Source organism: Mirounga angustirostris, unplaced genomic scaffold (genome assembly GCF_029215605.1).
Source record: "Mirounga angustirostris isolate CCGP_5_RB_7025 unplaced genomic scaffold, mMirAng1.0.hap1 SCAF_4, whole genome shotgun sequence".
NCBI lineage: Eukaryota > Metazoa > Chordata > Mammalia > Carnivora > Phocidae > Mirounga > Mirounga angustirostris.
The window spans coordinates 28,571,499-28,591,130 of record NW_026991712.1 but is presented as its reverse complement, the minus strand read 5'-3'; the positions used below and the strand labels follow the sequence as shown (position 1 = coordinate 28,591,130).

General features: G+C 39.1%; 1 protein-coding gene across 1 annotated transcript in view; it reads left to right on the top strand.

Moving 5' to 3' along the window:
* Positions 1–14,411, top strand: part of PKHD1L1 (PKHD1 like 1) — a 151,353-nt gene extending 136,942 nt beyond the window's left edge. The window contains exons 73-78 of the mRNA XM_045896035.3: positions 1,319–1,663; positions 5,510–5,661; positions 6,066–6,212; positions 6,573–6,726; positions 10,463–10,696; positions 14,384–14,411. Coding sequence (XP_045751991.1) covers positions 1,319–1,663; positions 5,510–5,661; positions 6,066–6,212; positions 6,573–6,726; positions 10,463–10,696; positions 14,384–14,394 — 1,043 coding nt within the window. The 3' untranslated portion in view covers positions 14,395–14,411. The remainder of the gene's footprint in view (positions 1–1,318; positions 1,664–5,509; positions 5,662–6,065; positions 6,213–6,572; positions 6,727–10,462; positions 10,697–14,383) is intronic.
* Positions 14,412–19,632: the final 5,221 nt, after the last annotated feature.

Below are 19,632 nucleotides of genomic sequence, written 5' to 3'. Positions count from 1 at the left end.
TTATTTTATTTTAAAGATTTTATTGATTTATTTGACAGAGAGAGATAGCGAGAGCAGGAACACAAGCAGGGGGAGTGGGAGAGGGAGAAGCAGGCTCCCTGCTGAGCAGGGAGCCCGACATGGGACTCGATCCCAGGACCCTGGGATCATGACCTGAGCTGAAGGCAGACACTTAATAACTGAGCCACCCAGGTACCCCTATACATATTATTTTAGATTCCCCAAATTCTAAATATTCTGTTTTATTATGTATGTCTCTGCTTCCTTCCATTACTGTGGAAGACATGGAGAAGTTACCTGGGATAAATGGTGCATGCCCCCTCTAAATGTAGTTTGAGAACAGCTTCAATTCATAATATAAAAGCGCATTCTTCAGATTCACAGAATGTTTAAACCAAATTGCATCTAGAACTTATACTAGTAGATATGAAAGAAATACATGGTAATAATGAAATGGCTTCTTAATACCAACTGCTATGAATGTCTATTACATTCATAAGAAATATCTTCTTCCTAAAATTTAAATTTATTTCTCTTAGTAAGCCTCACTATGAAATGTGGTAAGAAGCTACATGTCCCATTCCAGTACTATTATATGATTCAGCCTTTGTCTGGGCTCAGTATGTGTTAGTAGATTTATAAGCTCTTAAGACATTTTTGATACTCTGCCATAAAATCATATATATATTCATTCATTTTATATATATAAAAATCTCAGCCACTTTTACAAAAGTCAGTTCCCTAGTAGAATTTGTTTTGCATTAACCAAAGGTTTTTCAGGCTGAAATGTAAACCTGCTTCAGTGGCATAAAATCCCTCTGAGATATTTTAGTATATACTTCATTTGTATTACATATTTTTATTCTTGGTAAAAATAGAAGCACTGAATTGTAAACGCTCCTTAAGAGTTGATATATAGCACTGCATAAACTAGATGGCTATTAAAGCTAAATTTACATTTTTAAATTACCAAATGCCTTTGGTAAAGGCTTTAAAATTCTGAACATGTAAACAGTGTTACCAGCACAATATAGGCTCCTGGGTTCATAATTTGATTTTATTTCTCATTTATACTGTATCTATAGCTAATTGTTTTTAAAATAAATATAATGTATAGTGATGATCAATGGTATTGACTTTAATTTTGCATGCCAGTTCTGTAACTGTTTTTGTTTTTAATATGCATACTTTCCTATGGAAGAATAATGTTGAATCTTTTCAGAATTTCCTACATTTAAACAAATATTAAATACTACATGGTAATTGTGATAACATAGGTATTTTTAACGGTGCTGTTTTGGCTTTTTTTCCTTCATAGAGCAATTCCTTCCTAACCTGAATTCCACTGTCCTTGGTGAAAACTACTTTGATAGAACCTACCAGATGCTTTACCTTTTGGTTAAAGGAACTATACCTGTTGAAATCCACACCACTGCAGTCATATTTGTTTCTTTCCAATTACCTGCTGTAACAGAAGATGACTTCTATAGCTCTCATAATCTGGTTAGAAATCTTGCCTTGTTCCTAAAGATACCAAGTGACAAAATCCGTGTCAGCAAAATAATACCAGGGGAGAGTCTGCGAAGGAAGAGATCGATGGGACTCACAGTGGAATTGGAGATTGGAGATCCTCCTCCTCAGTTCATAAGCAATGATACTGCAGGTATGAAGAGTAGACATTTGAGTTGGAAGAATGTAATACCAGATCCACATTCACAAATAACCCTATCAGGGCCTGGTAAACCTGGGCTCAGGAAGTCCCGCCAACCCCATATCCTGAACCCTGTAAGGGCCTAAAGACCCTTTTCCCTACTCTACTCCTGTAATCCCAAACTATTTTGGAATTATGAAGGAATTTTAGCCTCTATTTCATTATTATAGCAATTAGTAAATTCAACAAGAGGATTTGACCTAATATAAAAGATTTGAGAGGTGACCTAAGTAATTGAGATTATAGCTGAGAGATTAAGCATAGTCAGTCAATGAAAAGAGGAAGGTAAGAATGTTTAAGTCTACGGAAATAGTTGGTGGAAGCGGGACATAAGAAGAACTGGAGAAGGTCTCACTGGTCTGTGGTGGCAGGAGCCAGGAAGGGCAAGCTACTGGAGGTGAAATTGAGAATTAGGCAGGTCCTACCTAGATCACAGGAAACCAAAAGAAGCTCTTTTCTTCCTAAGCTAAAAGGACTGTGGGTATTTTCCTAAGGAAAAGAGTAGACCTTTGGAGATTCTGAGTTGTAGTAAAGTCACAGATTTACCCTAACAAATGCAAATGTGCAGGAATATCTTCTATCTTTAATTCCTATGACTGATCCAATCAGTGTCACCAGCTGTTCCACTTTTCTCTGTCCCTCACTCTCCATATCCCCATTTTCTAGTTATCAGAGACAAAAATAAGCTCACCTGTCTCATCAGAGGTCTTTGCCTCTTTAAATTATTTCCTTAGAGCGACTCAGTTTGGGCATTTAGGTAAATGCTCAGCCCTTCAAATTTTTTCCTTTCTACCTGCTTAAGTTGGTATCGGAATACCAAGACCCCCACATTGCCTCTTGTTTTCATAGTCTCTGCTACAGGGTAGGGAGTCTTCTCTGCTCTTCTCTGCCCTGCACAAGCCTGTCTTGAGGTGCAGCTGAACTTTCCTGGCCTCTTGGCATCCATCCCCAGCATGCATTCCCAGCCATGCCTCCAGTAGTCAAGCACAAGTCTTAACTAGGCACACCCATCTCCAAAAAAACGAGACCTAGATCCGTGTAAGAGGAAGATTACCATCCAGCTAACGAAGCTTAAGCTTCAAGGCCTTTCACTTGTACAAGTCACGGGAGGGGCCTGGAAGAAGGGTCCATTTAATAATATGACCCAATCATTGTTACTATAAAAGTTGCAGAAGTAAGACTTTTCCTCATTCTTTTTCTTAAAGAGAGCCTCCAAACTGTATAGATTTCAGATTCATAAAAATCTGCATCTGCCTTATCTCTCTTCAGCATCTTTTTCCTTAACCCCTGGGGCTCTCTTACATGTCAACCTGGATACTGGGTGAAGTTCTCGCCTTCTGCTTTTAGGGGTCATCACTCATGACCCCAGGAGGTTTGCTTCTAAGGATTGACCCAGTGCACCTGCCACATACTGTTCTGGAGTTCTACCAGCTAGGCAGACAGAGGTTCTTCCCTTATAGAAGTAAGCCTGTGGAAAGGCTTTGTGGAGTGGAGGGAGATGCTGATCAGCTCACTTTGTTGAAGGAAACAGGAAGTATAGGCTTGTGTTGTAACGAAATCTCCCATGATGTTCTCTACCCAGTCATAGGTTACTTTCCTTCATCAGCTCCATACTTCCTAGTACTTAGAGGGTCACGGCTTTTGACTCAACACAGTCAGTTCATTTATTCTAGGAGTTGTAATGGTTCCATGGTACATATATAGATGGTTCACCAACTCTTAGGAATTCCTAGTAAGCCCTTACATGTAGTGGGGTCATGTAAGGCCATGTAGCCACTCAGATGTCCAAAGAAACTGACTTATTTCCTATATGTGATCTAAATTTCTTCATGCACAACCTCTTCCATCCCCTTACCCCCTTTAAGCAGTTTTATTTTGTTAGATTTATCCAGACTGGTATAAGACAGTCTAAGAACATGGAGATGGGGGCAGTCGGAGGGACAGGCTGATGGCACGTTTCTCAGACATATTCTGGGATAGGGTTTCAAGTCTCAAGAATGTCCTACAACTTGGCATAGAGGGATTTCACAGCAAAATATCGGGCATTGGCAAGGAAGGTGTGCATGTAGTAATACTGCTTGCTGGCTCTCCACAGCCTTTGCATGGGTCAGGGTATCCTGGCTTTCCCAGATTCATAGAAAGGGGTTACTGAAGTACTGAGGGGACCTCTGGATAAACAGAGATTGGTCAGGAGTAAAAATTCTTCAGGTTAAGGACTTTGGTTTCTTAAGGTGGCAGTCAGCAGAAATGGATGCCTTCACATGTCAGGTAGTCGGAGAAAATCTGTTAACAGTGCAGGCAGGTCAGACCCGCCACGTTCCACCAAAAACCAGTGAGGACAAGTGGTAGTAGCAGTCGGTGGATATGAAGCCTCTTTGTACCTGCTGCTGCTAGGTCACATGAGCCCTCATATCTGGAAAGCCATTTGGAGAAGAGTATATGGAAGGGGGGCGAGGGGAGGGAGAAGAAGAAATCTGAAAGATTAATCATTTGTCCAGAGGGTCTGAGTCAACCAAAAGAGAGATGTGTTAAACTGACAGGACGGAAATTCCCTAAGACCATGATTTTCAAAGTGTTATGTGAGATCAGCTGCCTCCTTCTTCCTGAGCACACTAAGCTTCATGGTTTAGCCTTAATGGAGGAAATGCAATGCACATGGTCCTCAAGGCAGGCCTCTGGATATAGAAGGTGCTGGATAACTAGGTAGGAACTGTTGTCAAGGCTTACAGTACACCAAAAAGATCCTGGATACAGTTGTTTTTTAAAAGGTCACTCGGACTACAATGTATAGAATGGAGTGAAAGAAGGACAGAATGGATGCAAGAAAACCAGTATAAAAGTTGTTTTAGTAAATGATGGCTTTGACTAGGATTTAGACAGTGGGGACAGAGAGATCTAGAAACTATAACTGATTATATGGTGTGGAGGAGAGATGAAGTAGAAGAAGGGATCAGGCAAAAGTACCAGGCTCTGACAAATGAGTATGATGAATAGAGGTGCCACTTCTTAGGTACGGAGCACGGTGAGGCCAGTAAGTGTAAGAGGGCCTGCCAAGCTAGACAAAGACAATAGAAACTGCCTGTAGTGTTAAAATTAACTTTGAAATTTATCCACATCTAGAGCAAGCAACAATTTGTGAGTAATGTAGTGTTAACTTCAGAACTTACTAATATACATTGTGTAAATTCGATGATGCTAATTATTCTTACACTCCAAAATTAAAACTCTCTTTTTAAAAAATGGTACGTGATGATACACTTGCATGATGGTGCTTTACTCCTCAATAAAGAATGGCATGGGAAAGGATTAAATTAAAAGACGTATATTTTTCCACTAGGCTTTCATTCACTTTATTTTATCTACCTTTGGTTTTTCTTTAATTACAGCTTAAAAACATATTCTACTGAGTTCTTCATTTTCCTAAGCTCATTCAAAGGACTTTGTCATATTGAGCTCATAGGTGGTGAAAAAGCTACAGAATTCCAGAATGTGGATGGAGCTATGCAAAAAAAAAAAAGAAAAAGAAAAAGAAAAACTCTCACAATCCTATATTCTTATTTTTTTGAAGATTTTATTTATTTGAGAGAGAGAGAGACAGAGCATGAGCATGAGCAGAGGGGAGAAGACAGAGGGAGAAGCAGACTCCCCGCTGAGCAGGAAGCCCGATAAGGGACTTGATCCCAGGACCCTGGGATCACGACTCGAGCTGAAGGCAAACACTTAATGGACTGAGCCACCCAGGCGCCCCACAATCCTATATTCTTATAACCCATATGCGGTATTACTGTTTCCCCATAGGTCAGATGCAGTTATCTGAACTCCAAAAAATCGCTGGCTCTCTTGGACAAGCTGTAATTACAGGAAAAACCAGTAGTATCCTTGGGTTTAATATCTCTTCCATGTCTATTACCAATCCTATCCCCAGCCCAAGTGATTCTGCCTGGATTAAGGTAAGAAAAGGCAACTAGAAAAATGCATCTTAGCTATTTAAAACATTGCTGCTTATTTCTTCTTTTAACTCTTTATAGTTCAATACAATAATTTAGAGGGCATGTCTTCCTAATTAATGTTGGCTCACTATTTAATGGTATAACTAAAATGATAAAATAGTTGAAAAAGGAGCATATCTGCTAAAAAATTATTTATTGGTATGAAATGTGCTTTGCTTTGAATATTTATAACAATGCTTCATGAATCTGGTCCAGAGGAAATATTGTAATAAAATTATTTCATATATTGGACATATTTTTATGCTTATTATTACATATTATACTTAGCCTAGCTAAGATGAATTTGCTCCTGACTAATTTATCATGTGAAAACCACTTCATCACTCATGACCATTGATTTCCAGGTGGCCGCTCAACCAGTTGAAAGATTTGCATTTCCTGTTCATCATGTGGCCTTTGTGTCCTCGCTGTCAGTGATCACTCAGCCGGTTGCCGCTCAGCCAGGACAGCCATTTTCTCAGCAGCCTTCAGTAAAGGCAGTAGATTCTGATGTAAGTTCTAACTCACTAAGCTTTAGTTGAGTGAGGAAGTTAAGCTATAAATCTTGGAGAGTGGGCCAATTTCAGTAATCCTGGTCCACTGGCAACCTGAGGGTGACACTGCCCCTTAAAAGCTGGACTGATACCTATGGATATAATCTTCCCCTGTTTTGAAAATGTTCCTTTTCAATGAACTTGTTCCAGTGCCCACCCATATTCGTGAACTCCTTGGGTAGGGAAAGAAGCTCCTGCAGATTTTAAATTTGTCATGAGGCATTTTTAAAAATGAAGTTTCACATATCTTAAAAAAACAAACAAACAAACAAACATGGGAACAGGACAATTAAAATTCTCTACTACTTTTTTCTTTAGGGTAATTGTGTATCAGTTGGGATTACTTCACTGACTTTGAAGGCCATACTAAAGGACTCCAATAATAACCAAATCAGTGGTCTGAGTGGAAATACAACAATTCCATTTAGCAGCTGTTGGGCCAACTACACAGACCTTACTGTACTTAGAACAGGTGAGAATACTATTTTGGACCTTCACATATATATCCATAAACAGGGACAATTATAATTGAACAAAGCATTCTATAATACTCTGGTTAATAAATTAGACAAATTGGAACACTATAGGGGTGCCTGGGTGGTGCAGTCGGTTAAGCCTCTGACTCTTGGTTTTGGCTCAGGTTGTGATCTTATGGTTGTGAGATCGAGCCCTGCATCGGGCTCCGTGCTTAGCACGGAGTCAGCTTGAGACTCTGTCTCCCTCTCCCTCTGCCCCTCCTGCTCGTGCTCTCTCTCTTTCTCTCTTTCTCTAAAATGAATAAGTAAATCTTTAAAAAAAAATCGGAACTCTCTATCTTGTTTCAGAAAACATGTCAGATAACATCTAGTTTACAAAAAATATTTAATATGCAAAACAAAATAGAATTAAAACAAGCAATTAAGGAAAATAAACATAATCTGAGGCTATGCATTAAAATTACATCATGATTTATATTTTTATCCATTTGTGTACTTTTGTATATTTTCACTAAATATGCATTACATTTATAATGAAAACAGTTAACATCTAGATTTTCAAATTAAAGATAAGGGAGGATAAGATAGGCTCATATAACTTGAATGCCCCATGCAAGAGTTCAGAGTTGGACTGAAAAGTGGGTTCTAGTCTTTCTGAAAGACAATGCAAAGGAGAAAACATAAGCATTATCATGATTCCACGGTGCCCATCAGGTAAACAAACCAGTTGTTGTGGAGACTTACAACTAGCTCTGAGATCAGAACAAATGTCTCCTATGAGTTCTCATAAAGTATACCCAATGAATCTGTATGAAGTGGTATCTTCAACATTACAGTAAATAGTCATAACTTCCATTGTGATGTTTCTTATATTGTCTTCATATGGGTTGATAGCATAACTTCAATTGGTAAAAGCCTTTCTACTGAGCCCAAGACAGATAGTTTGTAGAATATCTATTGGTGATAGATTGTAGAGTATCTAAAAGAGAGAAGTGGATAAACTGCTTATCCCTGAGACAGACTTCCATTAATCTGTTTACCATTCATCTGGGCTCATTTAAGACCTTTATAGGACCTAACTTCTGAAAAGTTATATTGGTACTTACTCCCCACTTCTTACCACTGTTCTCTCTCATATATATATACTAAAAGTCAAAATAAAAGTAAAAAGAGTAAAATAAGTAAAAGAAATTCCAACAATAGCCTGATTTTTTCATATTAAACATGTATCAAAAGCTCAAATCATTCCCCTAAATATTTTCCTTATTTTTTGTTTTTTCTTGCTTTGGTGATCCCCTAAACCACACAAGTTTGGTCTGCCTGCTAGGCACCAGTGTCTCAACCTGGTGTTTGATGGGACTCAGATGGCAATGAGTCCATAGTTGTGCTCCTAGACAAGTACTTAGAGTGTCCTATACACTGGCTGGTTAAGGGCAGAGCCGAATTCTTTGAGAGTCAGCCTAAATGGTGGGAGAACTGGGATCCTTTTCTGGGAAATGAGGCACTTAACAAGAACCCTAGGTGAGAAGAAAGTTGTCCACTTCCCCATGAAGGTGGACCCAAAAGGTACCCAGTGGCAAAGACCCAACCCGGAGACCATGTTCTTCAAACTACCGCTTCCAAATAGCAATGTTCCAAAATAACCAAGATCACTGGAGTGCTGAAATAATTATATAGGCTTTGGTGTTTTATTGTGATAACAAAATATCATTCTCCTTTTATAGAGTAAATTTTCCTTCATCGTTCAAAGCTTCCCTTAGTGTGTCTATCTGACCTGCTATGGTGAACCGCCATTGCTTCTAATCTCTTGCTTGCTTGCTTGCTTGGCCGCTGTCTTACTTTCTTACTGCCATCAAGTGTAGGGTCTCAGTTCCCTGGTTGTGTATAGTAAGGAAGACAAATACAGTCTTCTCTTCATTATCTTTAGATCAGTTAGCCAGTTTGTAGATTAACCACTATAAAATTGTAATAACAACAAAGTACATGAGAAAAAATTAACAAAGCATCATTTTTGTAACTCTTTCTAGTAGGTAGCCCCCCAGTTACTGCATGTGGGAAATCCCCTTGCAAATTAGACTGGAGCCTGACAGTGTGGTCCCACACCCTCTTCTACTAATAGCTCAATAAAAAGCAAAGCAGGGGCCACCCAGACACAGGAGGTATGGGTTGTTGTTTCTAACACAGAAAATGGGGATGTGAGAATGAGGTGAGAAAAGGGTAGAAGAAGAAGAAAGTAGTAAACAGCTGAGGCTGCATCTTTGGTCAACCTGAATAAAAATAGTATTACTACTGGATAATCATATTTAGGATGTGTTTACCTAGCAATCTATATGATATACAGTGCTTGTTTCTGTTCTTATTGATACATAACAAACCAGCCCCAAATCTAATGACTCAAACAACAACCATTTCACTTGCTCACAATTGTATGGGTCAGGAATTTGGGCAGGGATGGCTCCTGTCTGCTTAATGATGTCTGGATTTTTAACTGAATTAGCTTGATTGAAGTCATATCCCCAAGGTTTTGATTCTGGATTTTAGCTGGGTTCTTCAGTTCTCCTTCATGGAGTACATCTCTGAGACAAGGTTCTCTTGAGCTTCCTCATAGTACTGCAGGAGAAAAAAAAAAAAAAAAAAACCTAAAGTTTTTACACAGAAAAATCAAGAAAAATGCTGCAAAAATTCACTTTTTTTCAAACTGAAAAAAGGAAAGACTTAAATATGCCATTGTCATGGATTGTAATGGTGGCAGAAAATTCTATAGAGCAATGACCATCCATCTTGAAAGTTATAGAATGCATTGCTGTTGTTTGTGAAAGCACAATGTGGTCAAGATCTAATTATATTCTCTGAGAGAGAGAGAGAGAGAAGGAGGGAAAAAAAGAAAGAAAACAAATGATTTTTTTTAAGGTAAATGGAGGAATGAAAACCTCAGCATTGTGACAAGGATTGCAAACTCTATGTGGTAACCATTATTGATGATAGCAATTAGTCCTAGAAGAAATTATATCAAGGAAAAATGTATTGCTTATCTCATGTTCAAAACTGTGGGAAGATTTAACTTATGGATTAAAAAGTATTTAGATGAGCTTTTTATGTTTCACACTCTAAAAATATCTAATAAGTTTCCTCAAACTTGTCTACCTGAGGTAAGAAGAAAGAAAGGGTCACAATCGTGCAACACAAAAAAAGCATCTGACTTAAGGGAAACGTGGAAAGCAGTAAAATTGCTGAAACAAAGTGGAGGGCATATGGGTGTTTGTTGTACTATTCTTTCAACTCTTCTGTATTTTTGAAACTTTTCAAAATAAAAGTTCAGTATCCATCCTCATCTCCCCCAACTGAGGCTGAGGCTTCTCTACTCCTAGGTCAAGTATCCAGGGATGGAACAAAGGCTCAGCATCTTCATTTCCCTTCCCTACTGTCCCTCCTTTCCAGCAACCTCTCTCTAGTCCTGGGCACTAAGAAGGCATCCCTAAGGAGCAAGTACTGATGCTACAGAAAGAAAATCTACCCAGATTCCGCCTGCCCATAGTGGATGGGCAAATGGAACTCTAACTCTGAGATCTTCTTTACACTTGTTTATACTTAAACTAATCTACTTGGGCTCAATTTACAAAAATACTTCATGAGGAATTATATAGGATTTTTAAGTCAATGAAAACCCAACTGGGACTGTGTGAAGACAAATCATAAAAGGAAGTCAAATTCTCTGATGGTTTTCCTTCCTAGGAAAAAATTGTAAGATTGAATTTATACTGGATGATGCTGTCCGGGTGGAATCCGGGCCCCTGAGCCTCCCAGCACAGTCTGTGTCTAGTGGCGGTGGTGACAGCAGCAGTGACCGGGCGTCAGCTGTGGGCACAACTGCCCAGATAATGGCTCCAGTGATTTGCTGTCTGATGGGAAGAGTGTTGCTCTTGGAAGCATTTATGGCCACAGTTTTGATTTTGAACATAAATCTAGGTAAGCGTAGTTCATCTTTTTTGTAATGTACGTCTCCACATACTGAGGTTCCAGTAAACGTTTACTGAAGAGAGACCGAGGGCATGACCACCGTGCATGGCACCACTGGGAACACAGAGACAAGGTCTTGGCCATTGAGAAAGTAATTGCTTCCGTGCTAGAGATGAGATGACCCTACAGGAAATGCCATTCACATTACACAGTGGCACATGGGAATGTGGGGAATGGGAAGGGAATGTTGGACTCTTTCAGTTACAAGGGTCAGAAGCTCAGCTCGAATTGGTTTAGGCAGTGAAGTGAATCTCATTCAACTGAGAAGTCCAGTCGTAGTGTGGATTTCTGCTGTAGCTAGACCTAAGGACTCACATGATATGATCCAAAACTTGTGTCTCTCCATCTCTTGGCTCCATGATCCTTGGTGGTCAATTCACGCACAGGCAGACTCTCTACTACCACCCCCCAACCCAGACTCATGGCAAGGGTACCACCGGTGTCTTCATGTACATTCTACCAGCCCAGTAGCTAAATGCAGAAAGAGCAAACCTCTTTCTCAACTCTTTCAGCAAAATCCCGAAGCAATATCATTGACCTAGCTTGGTCACATGTCCATTCTTGGGCCAATCACTGGGGCCACCAGATCCTCTGTTCTAATTAGCCTGGCCTGGCCCACATGGAGGGAAGTTCTGGGGATGGTGGAGATGTGGTTCCACAAAGGGAATCCAAATGCTAGTACCAGCACTGCAGGCAGACAAAGATGGTGACTATTAGGGAGGTTCAGAGGAGGGCGATGTCCCTGTGGGCGACGATGATTGGGATGACTGTTGGTGTCACCCCATCAGCAGCAGGACTTTACAGACAGGATTATAAAAGATGAATGAAATGTGGAAATGGAAGGAAAGGTACTCCAGAACAGGGGTATGATAGGAGCAAAGCAAAAAGTGGGAGTGAAAAAGGACATCTTTGACTATCCATGTTCAGCATGAATTCTTCATCTCTTCCTTCTAAAGGTGCTTCTTCCTGCTGCCCCATCCCAGTTAGTGCCAATGTCGTCCTTCTCATCTCTCAGGCTGATACTTCTTAGACTTCTCTCTTTCCTTCAAGCTCCACATCCCTTCAAGGTGCTCTGGGGCATCAATCTCCATCCATAATGTCACGTATCTGTTCCTCCTTTAAAGTCTTGCTGCTCCACTGACAAATTTTTCCTTTTTTACTTACCTGACCTATTACTGTAGCCTCCTGGATTCCCTGCTTCTAAACTTCTCACTTTCAGCCTAGCTTCCATATTGCTGTCATACTTATCTTCCTAAAGCACAGGGTCATGCAGTAGTATGTCGTGTCAAATCCTCGAAGATTCCTTACTACATGCAAATTACAATCAACCCCAGAGTCCCTGAAACCAGTCTTGAAGACTGCCTCCTGTGCCAAATCATTCCTAGAGAAGATGCTTGCTGTCCCACATATTCCCTCCATCTTGGCTTTCCTCTACTCACCAGATCTGCTTTTCATGGCATGCTGCCTGGCCCTGCTCAAAATCTCCCTCCTCCATCAGGTTTCTCTTCTTCCATCCCTCTTTGTGATACATGTAATGCTCCTTTCCCTTGTTCTCCAGTTGTGCTTTGTTTATACCGTTATTTTGGCCTTTCCAGTGGTATACATTTATTAGACTTAGACATCTTCAAATCTATCTTCCTTACTAAATTGTGAGCACTCAGAAGATAAGACTACAAGCCATATTTATTATAGGTGCTAAAAATGAGATTTAATTGATTTTTAACTCTTAAAAGGGGAATAAAGCCTCCTTGCTACTGAGGGGGAAATGATGAGTAGGGGTATTATAGGCAAATTGTAAAAAGCTTTGATTGGCAGATACTGATCAATTTGCAGTTGATCTAATGGAGGGAATGATGGAGAGTTTCCGATAGATTAATGAAATGAAAGCATCACTTTAAAAATACTGGTAAGATTTAAGAAGTTGAAAACAGTTCTGGAGATTGGTTGCATAGCAGTGTGAACATATTTAACACTACTGAACTGTCCACTTTAAAAATGATTAAAATTTTATGTTCTATGGATTTCACCCCAATTAAAAATAAAAAAAATAATCATTATTGATCTATATAGAACCAATACAGATCTCCAAATATCAAAAGAAGATAAATGTCTTAAGTTATGAGATACCTAGTTAGATTCTTATATTTGAGTAAAAATCAAAGTTAAAAGAAGGAAGTAAGAAGAATTTGAGATGGGGTAGTACTTTAAAAGGATACTGAAGAATTTCGAGGAATAAAAGCTAAGACTAGATTTTAAATTTAAATTTGGTAAGATCAGGATGAAGGGATACATCAAGGCTGGTTCAAGAGTGGCAGAAAAAACTGGAGGTTGGGGGTTTCAGGAACAGTGATCAAACAGAAAGGAATAATCCTTTCTTTCCTCCCAATGGCTGAAGCTAATTAGGAGCCAGCTGTTGAGGAAGAAGTATGGTTTGAAGAGACTCAGTCCTGGCCTCTTATAGCTGAACATGGAAGGGTAGGTTTGGAGCTAAGGGACCATAGGTAAATGACTAGCACACAAGTTATTTTATTTTTATGCAAGTTTTCTTATCTTCAGAATTCTAATAAAAGTAAAACCAGTTGTCCATTTTATAATAGCATTACAGGCATTGCTTAAATTTGTTTCTTTTCAGAAGCATTAAAATATAAAGTGTAAGTACTGCTTACTATATCTTTGTGCTTTTTCTATTTCCTTGTTAAATGCATTGTTTTCTAATTGTCGTTACTGACTTTCAGCCTGCTTGTTCCTGACAACTTTGGGATTTTATAAAATTCAGAAAATTCTATTTTCAAATCATTAGTAAATGATATTGTTCCTGGCGTTTTCTTTAGGGCTTTTTTCGCCAGACAGAAAAGTCAATAAGGGTCTTCTCCTTGGCTCCTAAATAATCTGTCATTCTCCAATTAAAGCATAAGGTGATTTAAAAACCATAAGGTGATTTAAACACCATTGTCCTAATCCATTTGGGCTGCTGTAACAAAATACCACAGACTGAGTGGCTTATCAACAACGGAAATTTATTTCTCACAGTTCTGAAGGCTGGAAGTCTGAGATCAGGGTGCCAGCACAGTCAGGTGAGGGCCCACTTCTAGGCCACAGACTGCGTCCTCACCAGTGGAAGGGCCTAGGGAGCTCTGTGGGTCTCTTTTGTAAGAGCACTGATCCCATCATGATGGCTCCACCCCCAGGACCTAAGCACCTCCCAAAGGCTCCACCTCCAAATACCATCTCACTGGGTATTAGGTTTTCAACATAGGAATTTAAAGGGAATGCATTCACACCATACTAACTATTAATGAAATGAAAGGCTGGGATTTTTATAACTTTGCATTCTGAATTGACACTATTTTATTTGTAAGATGGTCACAGAGTTCCACTAAATGAAATGACAACTTGAATGTGAAAAATACAAAGTTTAAGCACCACTATTCTCTCTCCCCAGTTCTACAAAAAGAGTGCATTACTGATTCTAAAAGTACACTGGTAAACTTTGAAATACTTATTTTTAAATACTACCTTTGTCCGATTAACCATACCATGAAATACTAGAAATGTTAAATGAATGAAACGTATTTTAAACCACACTGGATGTTACTACTACTTAAAAAAGATATTTGTATTGTTTTCACTTTTCAGGATACAACTAAAGTGCTGTCCTGAAGAACAGGCTGAAAACAAAAATGCTTTTTATGAGCTATTTTGTTGTAGAAGATAAAGTCTGTATAGCATATTCAAGAAAATAAGCTGGACATATTTTTATAATATATAAAATGTACTAATTAGCTTTGATCACAAAAATCAGATTTCTTCAAAATATAAATTTTCTTTTGATTCCTTATATTTGTATGTTCTTATTTCATTAAAAAAAACTTTAAGAAGTCCTTGGTGTGGAAGCAGATGTGCCACGTCCAAGTTGCTATACTCTTGGAACCCTTTATATTGTTGAAAGAGCTTGTCCAGTTTTGACTTACCCACCCTTGGATCAGATTGGAAGCATTTTGAATTTGTGTACGTACTGGGAGATCTGACTTCCCCTATCCATTCATGAAACTCTGGTTTCCAATGATGTAAGTCATTCTAATTTATAAGGATTTTGGAGAAATGAGATTGTTTTAGACCTTTTTCAGACAAGTTGCTGATTTTCAGATCCATAGTAATCCCGGAAATTCTAGATTGTCCTGGATTTCTGGGCCTGCCAAACCCTGGTCACTATTCTAAGAAGAGTTTTTGTTGTTGCCTCTGGAACAACCTTTGGAACGAGGCCAAACTTTCTCTGCTCACCCTCCTTCCCACTCAAAACTGCCTCTACTAAGACTGTGACTTCCCTCAACTCCATGCTATAACACAAGAGAGACTTATTTTCAAGAGAATACTAAGGGAATGCAAGAAAATAAATTAAATAAGGGACTAAAATAAGGGAATGCAAGAAAAGTCACAATTCATGTAGATAAATTAACCAAAGCTCTCATACTGTAAAAATTGCACTTTTTACTCAGAAAATCCTAAAGGAACTGCTTAATTTTGAGGAAGAACTCTCAATAAAGGCATTGTAGCCATGTCCAGAGCAAGAAGAGCTGGTACTCAGAAAGTACCTGGTACCTTCCAGCAAGTGACAACTAAGGAAGCATTTGGGAACAGCTGAGAAAATCCAACAAAGCCCAGATCTTTCTCTTCTGTACGCCATTTCCTAGTATATTTACTCCACATCATTGTTAATCGTGCTTAAAAAAAGTATAAACATTTACTGGGTAGCAAATCCAAATATCTGTGTATATATTTGACATTTTGTTCAAAGAAACATCTATTTAGCATTTACTAGATACCAGGCATTCTAGTGAGAAGACTGCAACAGGGAATAAGATGCTGTCTCTACCTTCTAACAGTTCCTAAGGCAATTGGGGAAATAGTGGTGGACAAAGATCACGTTGATACCATATGGTATGTGCAGGCCATAGACAGAGGGTGCTCCAGGGGCACTTGGCTGGGGAGAGGGGCCATCCTGTGAGGATGGAGATCCATGACGCCCAGCTTCCAAAGATGATACCTGAGATGAGTGTTAAGGAATCAAGCATGAGATGAGCCAAGGAAAAGAGTCCTCGCAGGAGGTGTGGTGTCAGGAACGAAGGCTGGGACACCAGTAGATAGTGGGTTCCTTGAAGGCAGCGCACTCCCTTTTTCAGCGTTTCTTCCTGCCATGTAAAAAAAAAAACATCTAGTACTAGTAGATCCTGATACACCGTTTGGCGGACAAATAAAGCATGGAAGGTGGAGAAATCAGCAATGGTCTGATGTTCCTGGAGCACCAGTGTGACATGAGGAAAGGCACGAGGCAGGCTGGAAGGAGAGACAACAGTCTTCTGTGCCATGCCATCAGAAGGGCTTGGACTTATTCTGCAGGTCCCAGGGATGCGGTTTTAACTAAATGATGTATCTCCTCATTTCATAAGATGCTTAAAGTAAGCAAAATTTAAAAGGAACAAGAGAACAGGGAATTAATCCTTCCCATCCAGGGAGGCAGGTGGGGACAATACCAGGGCAAGAAAATAGTGTCAAATACCACGGGTACATCTTTGAAGTTATTTTACCTGTATCCTTCAAAACAGAAATGCTTAAACCTTGATCTGAATCCATTATGTATTTGGTTTGGGAAACCTATCTGAAACAGGTGAAGGGTCACACCTTTCTTCCGTGCTCATCAGTGGGCATTTTCAGCTTCCTGAGGCTGGCACCAGCTGCCAAATAGGGTTCAACCTCCAGTGAAAGAAACACTTCTCCGGAAAGTAACTACAGACACAATGTGTAAGACTAAAAAAAAAGGACCTGCTGTAGGGGTTACAGTAGGTGCTTGAATACCTGGGGGCACTCTGACCAGCTGTAAGCCTCTTGCCGTCTTACTTACAGGTACTAATATGCTAGTTATCATGATCAGATTATTCTAAAATTAGAAGACTCCCTATGAAAAACCTGCTCTTTCAGGAATTCTGTTCACCCATGACAAGCTGATTTTATTAGGGAAGTTCCTTCAGGTTAAGGGTTGTATATGCTTTTGACTTCTCTTAACATGCTTTGCATACACTGTGCCCACGGTAAATGTTGAAGAAACCGTTTCATTAAACAAATGAATAAGCTGCACGATGAAGCTTTTCCTCTACCAGATTTCTGAGATAAAGTAGTCCTTGCAAAATATTATAGAAATTGCACTTTATCCTGACTTACTGCCTTAACATTTCAAATAACAAGTGTATAAAATTCACATCCAATTAGACAACACTAGTTATGGTTGCTATGGTAATGGGCTCAGAGCCTATGAGCAGAAAAAAAATAATTCCTTTTGGGCATGATATTTATGAATGTGTCTGGTTACATGGCAAGAGTATTTTCCTTTGGCTTTTCTTTAGAGTAATTTATATATTCAGACAGATGATCCTTTATGCATATAAGTTCTCCCTAGGAAGAAAGAAAGTAAATATGTTAAGTTTTTTATACTGAAAATATCTAGTATGGTTATAACATGGATTTAATTCTCACTTATAAAGGATTTAATTTCAGATAAAAACTACAGCAAGAAATATATATTTCATGATGAGGAGGTGAGTAATGAAATGTACAGTATACACAGACAAATGTTTTTAACCAGAGTTTCGGGCACGTCTGATATTTTAAAGGGCCAGAGGTGGTCACCGGGGGATCCAGGAGCAGCAGTTTGAAATTAAGAGATTAAAAAGCAACAATTGAGACACATGTCCACCCAAGGGAATTTGAATTGATGGACAACAGTAAATCTCTCTTTATTTTGAACAGGACATTTATCATGAAGAAGCTTTAAAAATACTTATATTAATCATATAGCAAAGTACCAAGCTGATTTAGAGGAAGGGAAAAATAAAATACAGAAGATTAGTTAGGAGATCATTATGAGAATTCTGGTATGCTAAAATGATAGACACTGAAAAGAAAGAAAGGAAAGAACCTGGCAACAGACACCGTTATGGGCAAAATATACCATAAGTAGTGAGAAAAAGCACAGAGAGGGTAGGATTGTGAGTGCTTTCCTTTAACAGCTGTTTTTTCACCCTCTGTCTTTAAAATCAAAGGGGGCAAAGGAGGTAGGGGATGTGCTCAGAGTGAAACTTTAAAACACTTCTTTCCCCTTTTTTATGTGTAACTAACAAACATGTCTATTTCTGGTTGCTGGTGAGAGAAAATTCACTCCCTGTTTTCCTGGAAGCTCTATTCCCTGCTGTGAGCTGAAAGAAGATTCTACTGGACTTGAAAATGATAAAACTTTCATTGATCTGCTTTGTTTCCAACACATACATTTTGCAAAATAATCCTACGAGGCAGGAATTATTAATCTGATTTTGCAGATGAGAAAACTAAGGCTCAAATGTGTTCAAGCTATAGCTATAGTTCATGTTATAGCTGAATGAATTAGGCTTTGTTGGTTCAGTGTTGTTTCATTTTTAAGTTTTCATGTACAAGGCAGATTGTATTGTACATATGACAAGCTGTTACTTGTGTGAATCTTAACACATTTACCCTTAGAAATAATAAATGAGGGTGCCTGGGTGGCTCAGTCGTTAAGCGTCTGCCTTCGGCTCAGGTCATGATCCCAGGGTCCTGGGATCGAGACCCGCGTCGGGCTCCCTGCTCGGCGGGGTGCTTCTCCCTCTCCCACTCCCCCTGCTTGTGTTCCCTCTCTCGCTGTGTCTCTTTCTGTCAAAAAATAAATAAAATATTAAAAAAAAAAAGAAATAATAAATGGCCTTACATTGCAGATCTGCTCAGATCAAGTCTACTTAACTCATAATATAGCTGAACTATATTATAGCTCTAATAACAATGTGGCCAAGAGGTATTACATGGTTGCAGCTCACTACTGAAACACAGAAGTGTTTTCATTTGAATCCATTTCTTTCTTTCTTATTTTTTAAAGATTTTATTTATTGATTGATAGACAACGAGAGAGGGAACACAAGCAGGGGGAGCAGCAGAGGGAGAGGGAGAAGCAGGCTGTCTGCTGAGCAGGGAGCCCGATGTGGGGCTCAATCCCAGGACCCTGGGATGATGACCTGAGCCAAAGGCAGACGCTTAACGACTGAGCCACCCAGGCGCCTCCATTTGAATCCATTTCTAATAAAGGACATGGATTATCTCTATTCCTATCTAGGCATCTTCCGAAGGTTAATTTGGTTAACTCTAAATTCTCCTTAAACCTTGGGTCTTCCTTATTTAGCAATAAAAATCATTATAGAGATACATTATAGTAATATTTATGATGGAAAATATTTAAATGCTTCACAGAGAGTCAATTTTATTTTAATAGAAAGGAAATTTAAAAAGCTGCTTCAGACTTGTTGGTTTCTCTATTAAACATCTGATCCTAACTATTAAATGGTGATGTGGGGATTAAAAAATAAGTTATAATTTTTCAGAATATTAAAATGTATGATTTCGAAAGCAAGCACAAGTCTCTAGAATAGAAAGACAATGAAACAATCCATTAAAATTATCATCAGAATATCCTTTGCTCTCAAACGTATCTATTCAAAACTGTCACTGTGAGCTCCAAGGCTTTGTTTTGCTTGCTCAAGAAATGAATGTGACTTTATAATCTGTATTCAACCGTGGACAGCTGCTCATTAATAAAAAGCCATTAAAGACCAAGTCAGAACAGCAGGTCTAAAATTATGCTTGAGGAAAAAACCATCCCTTTAGTGAAAAGCCAGAGAACTGGGTTAGGGAGATTGGACGCACTGGGCTGTGTTTGCAAGGTCTGCCCGAACTGCTGGGCAGGGATGGGAGGTCAGTTGACAAAACACTACTCAGACCCACGGGGAGAACTCAGAACAACAAAGCCTATAAAGCCTTTGACTTGGGAGATT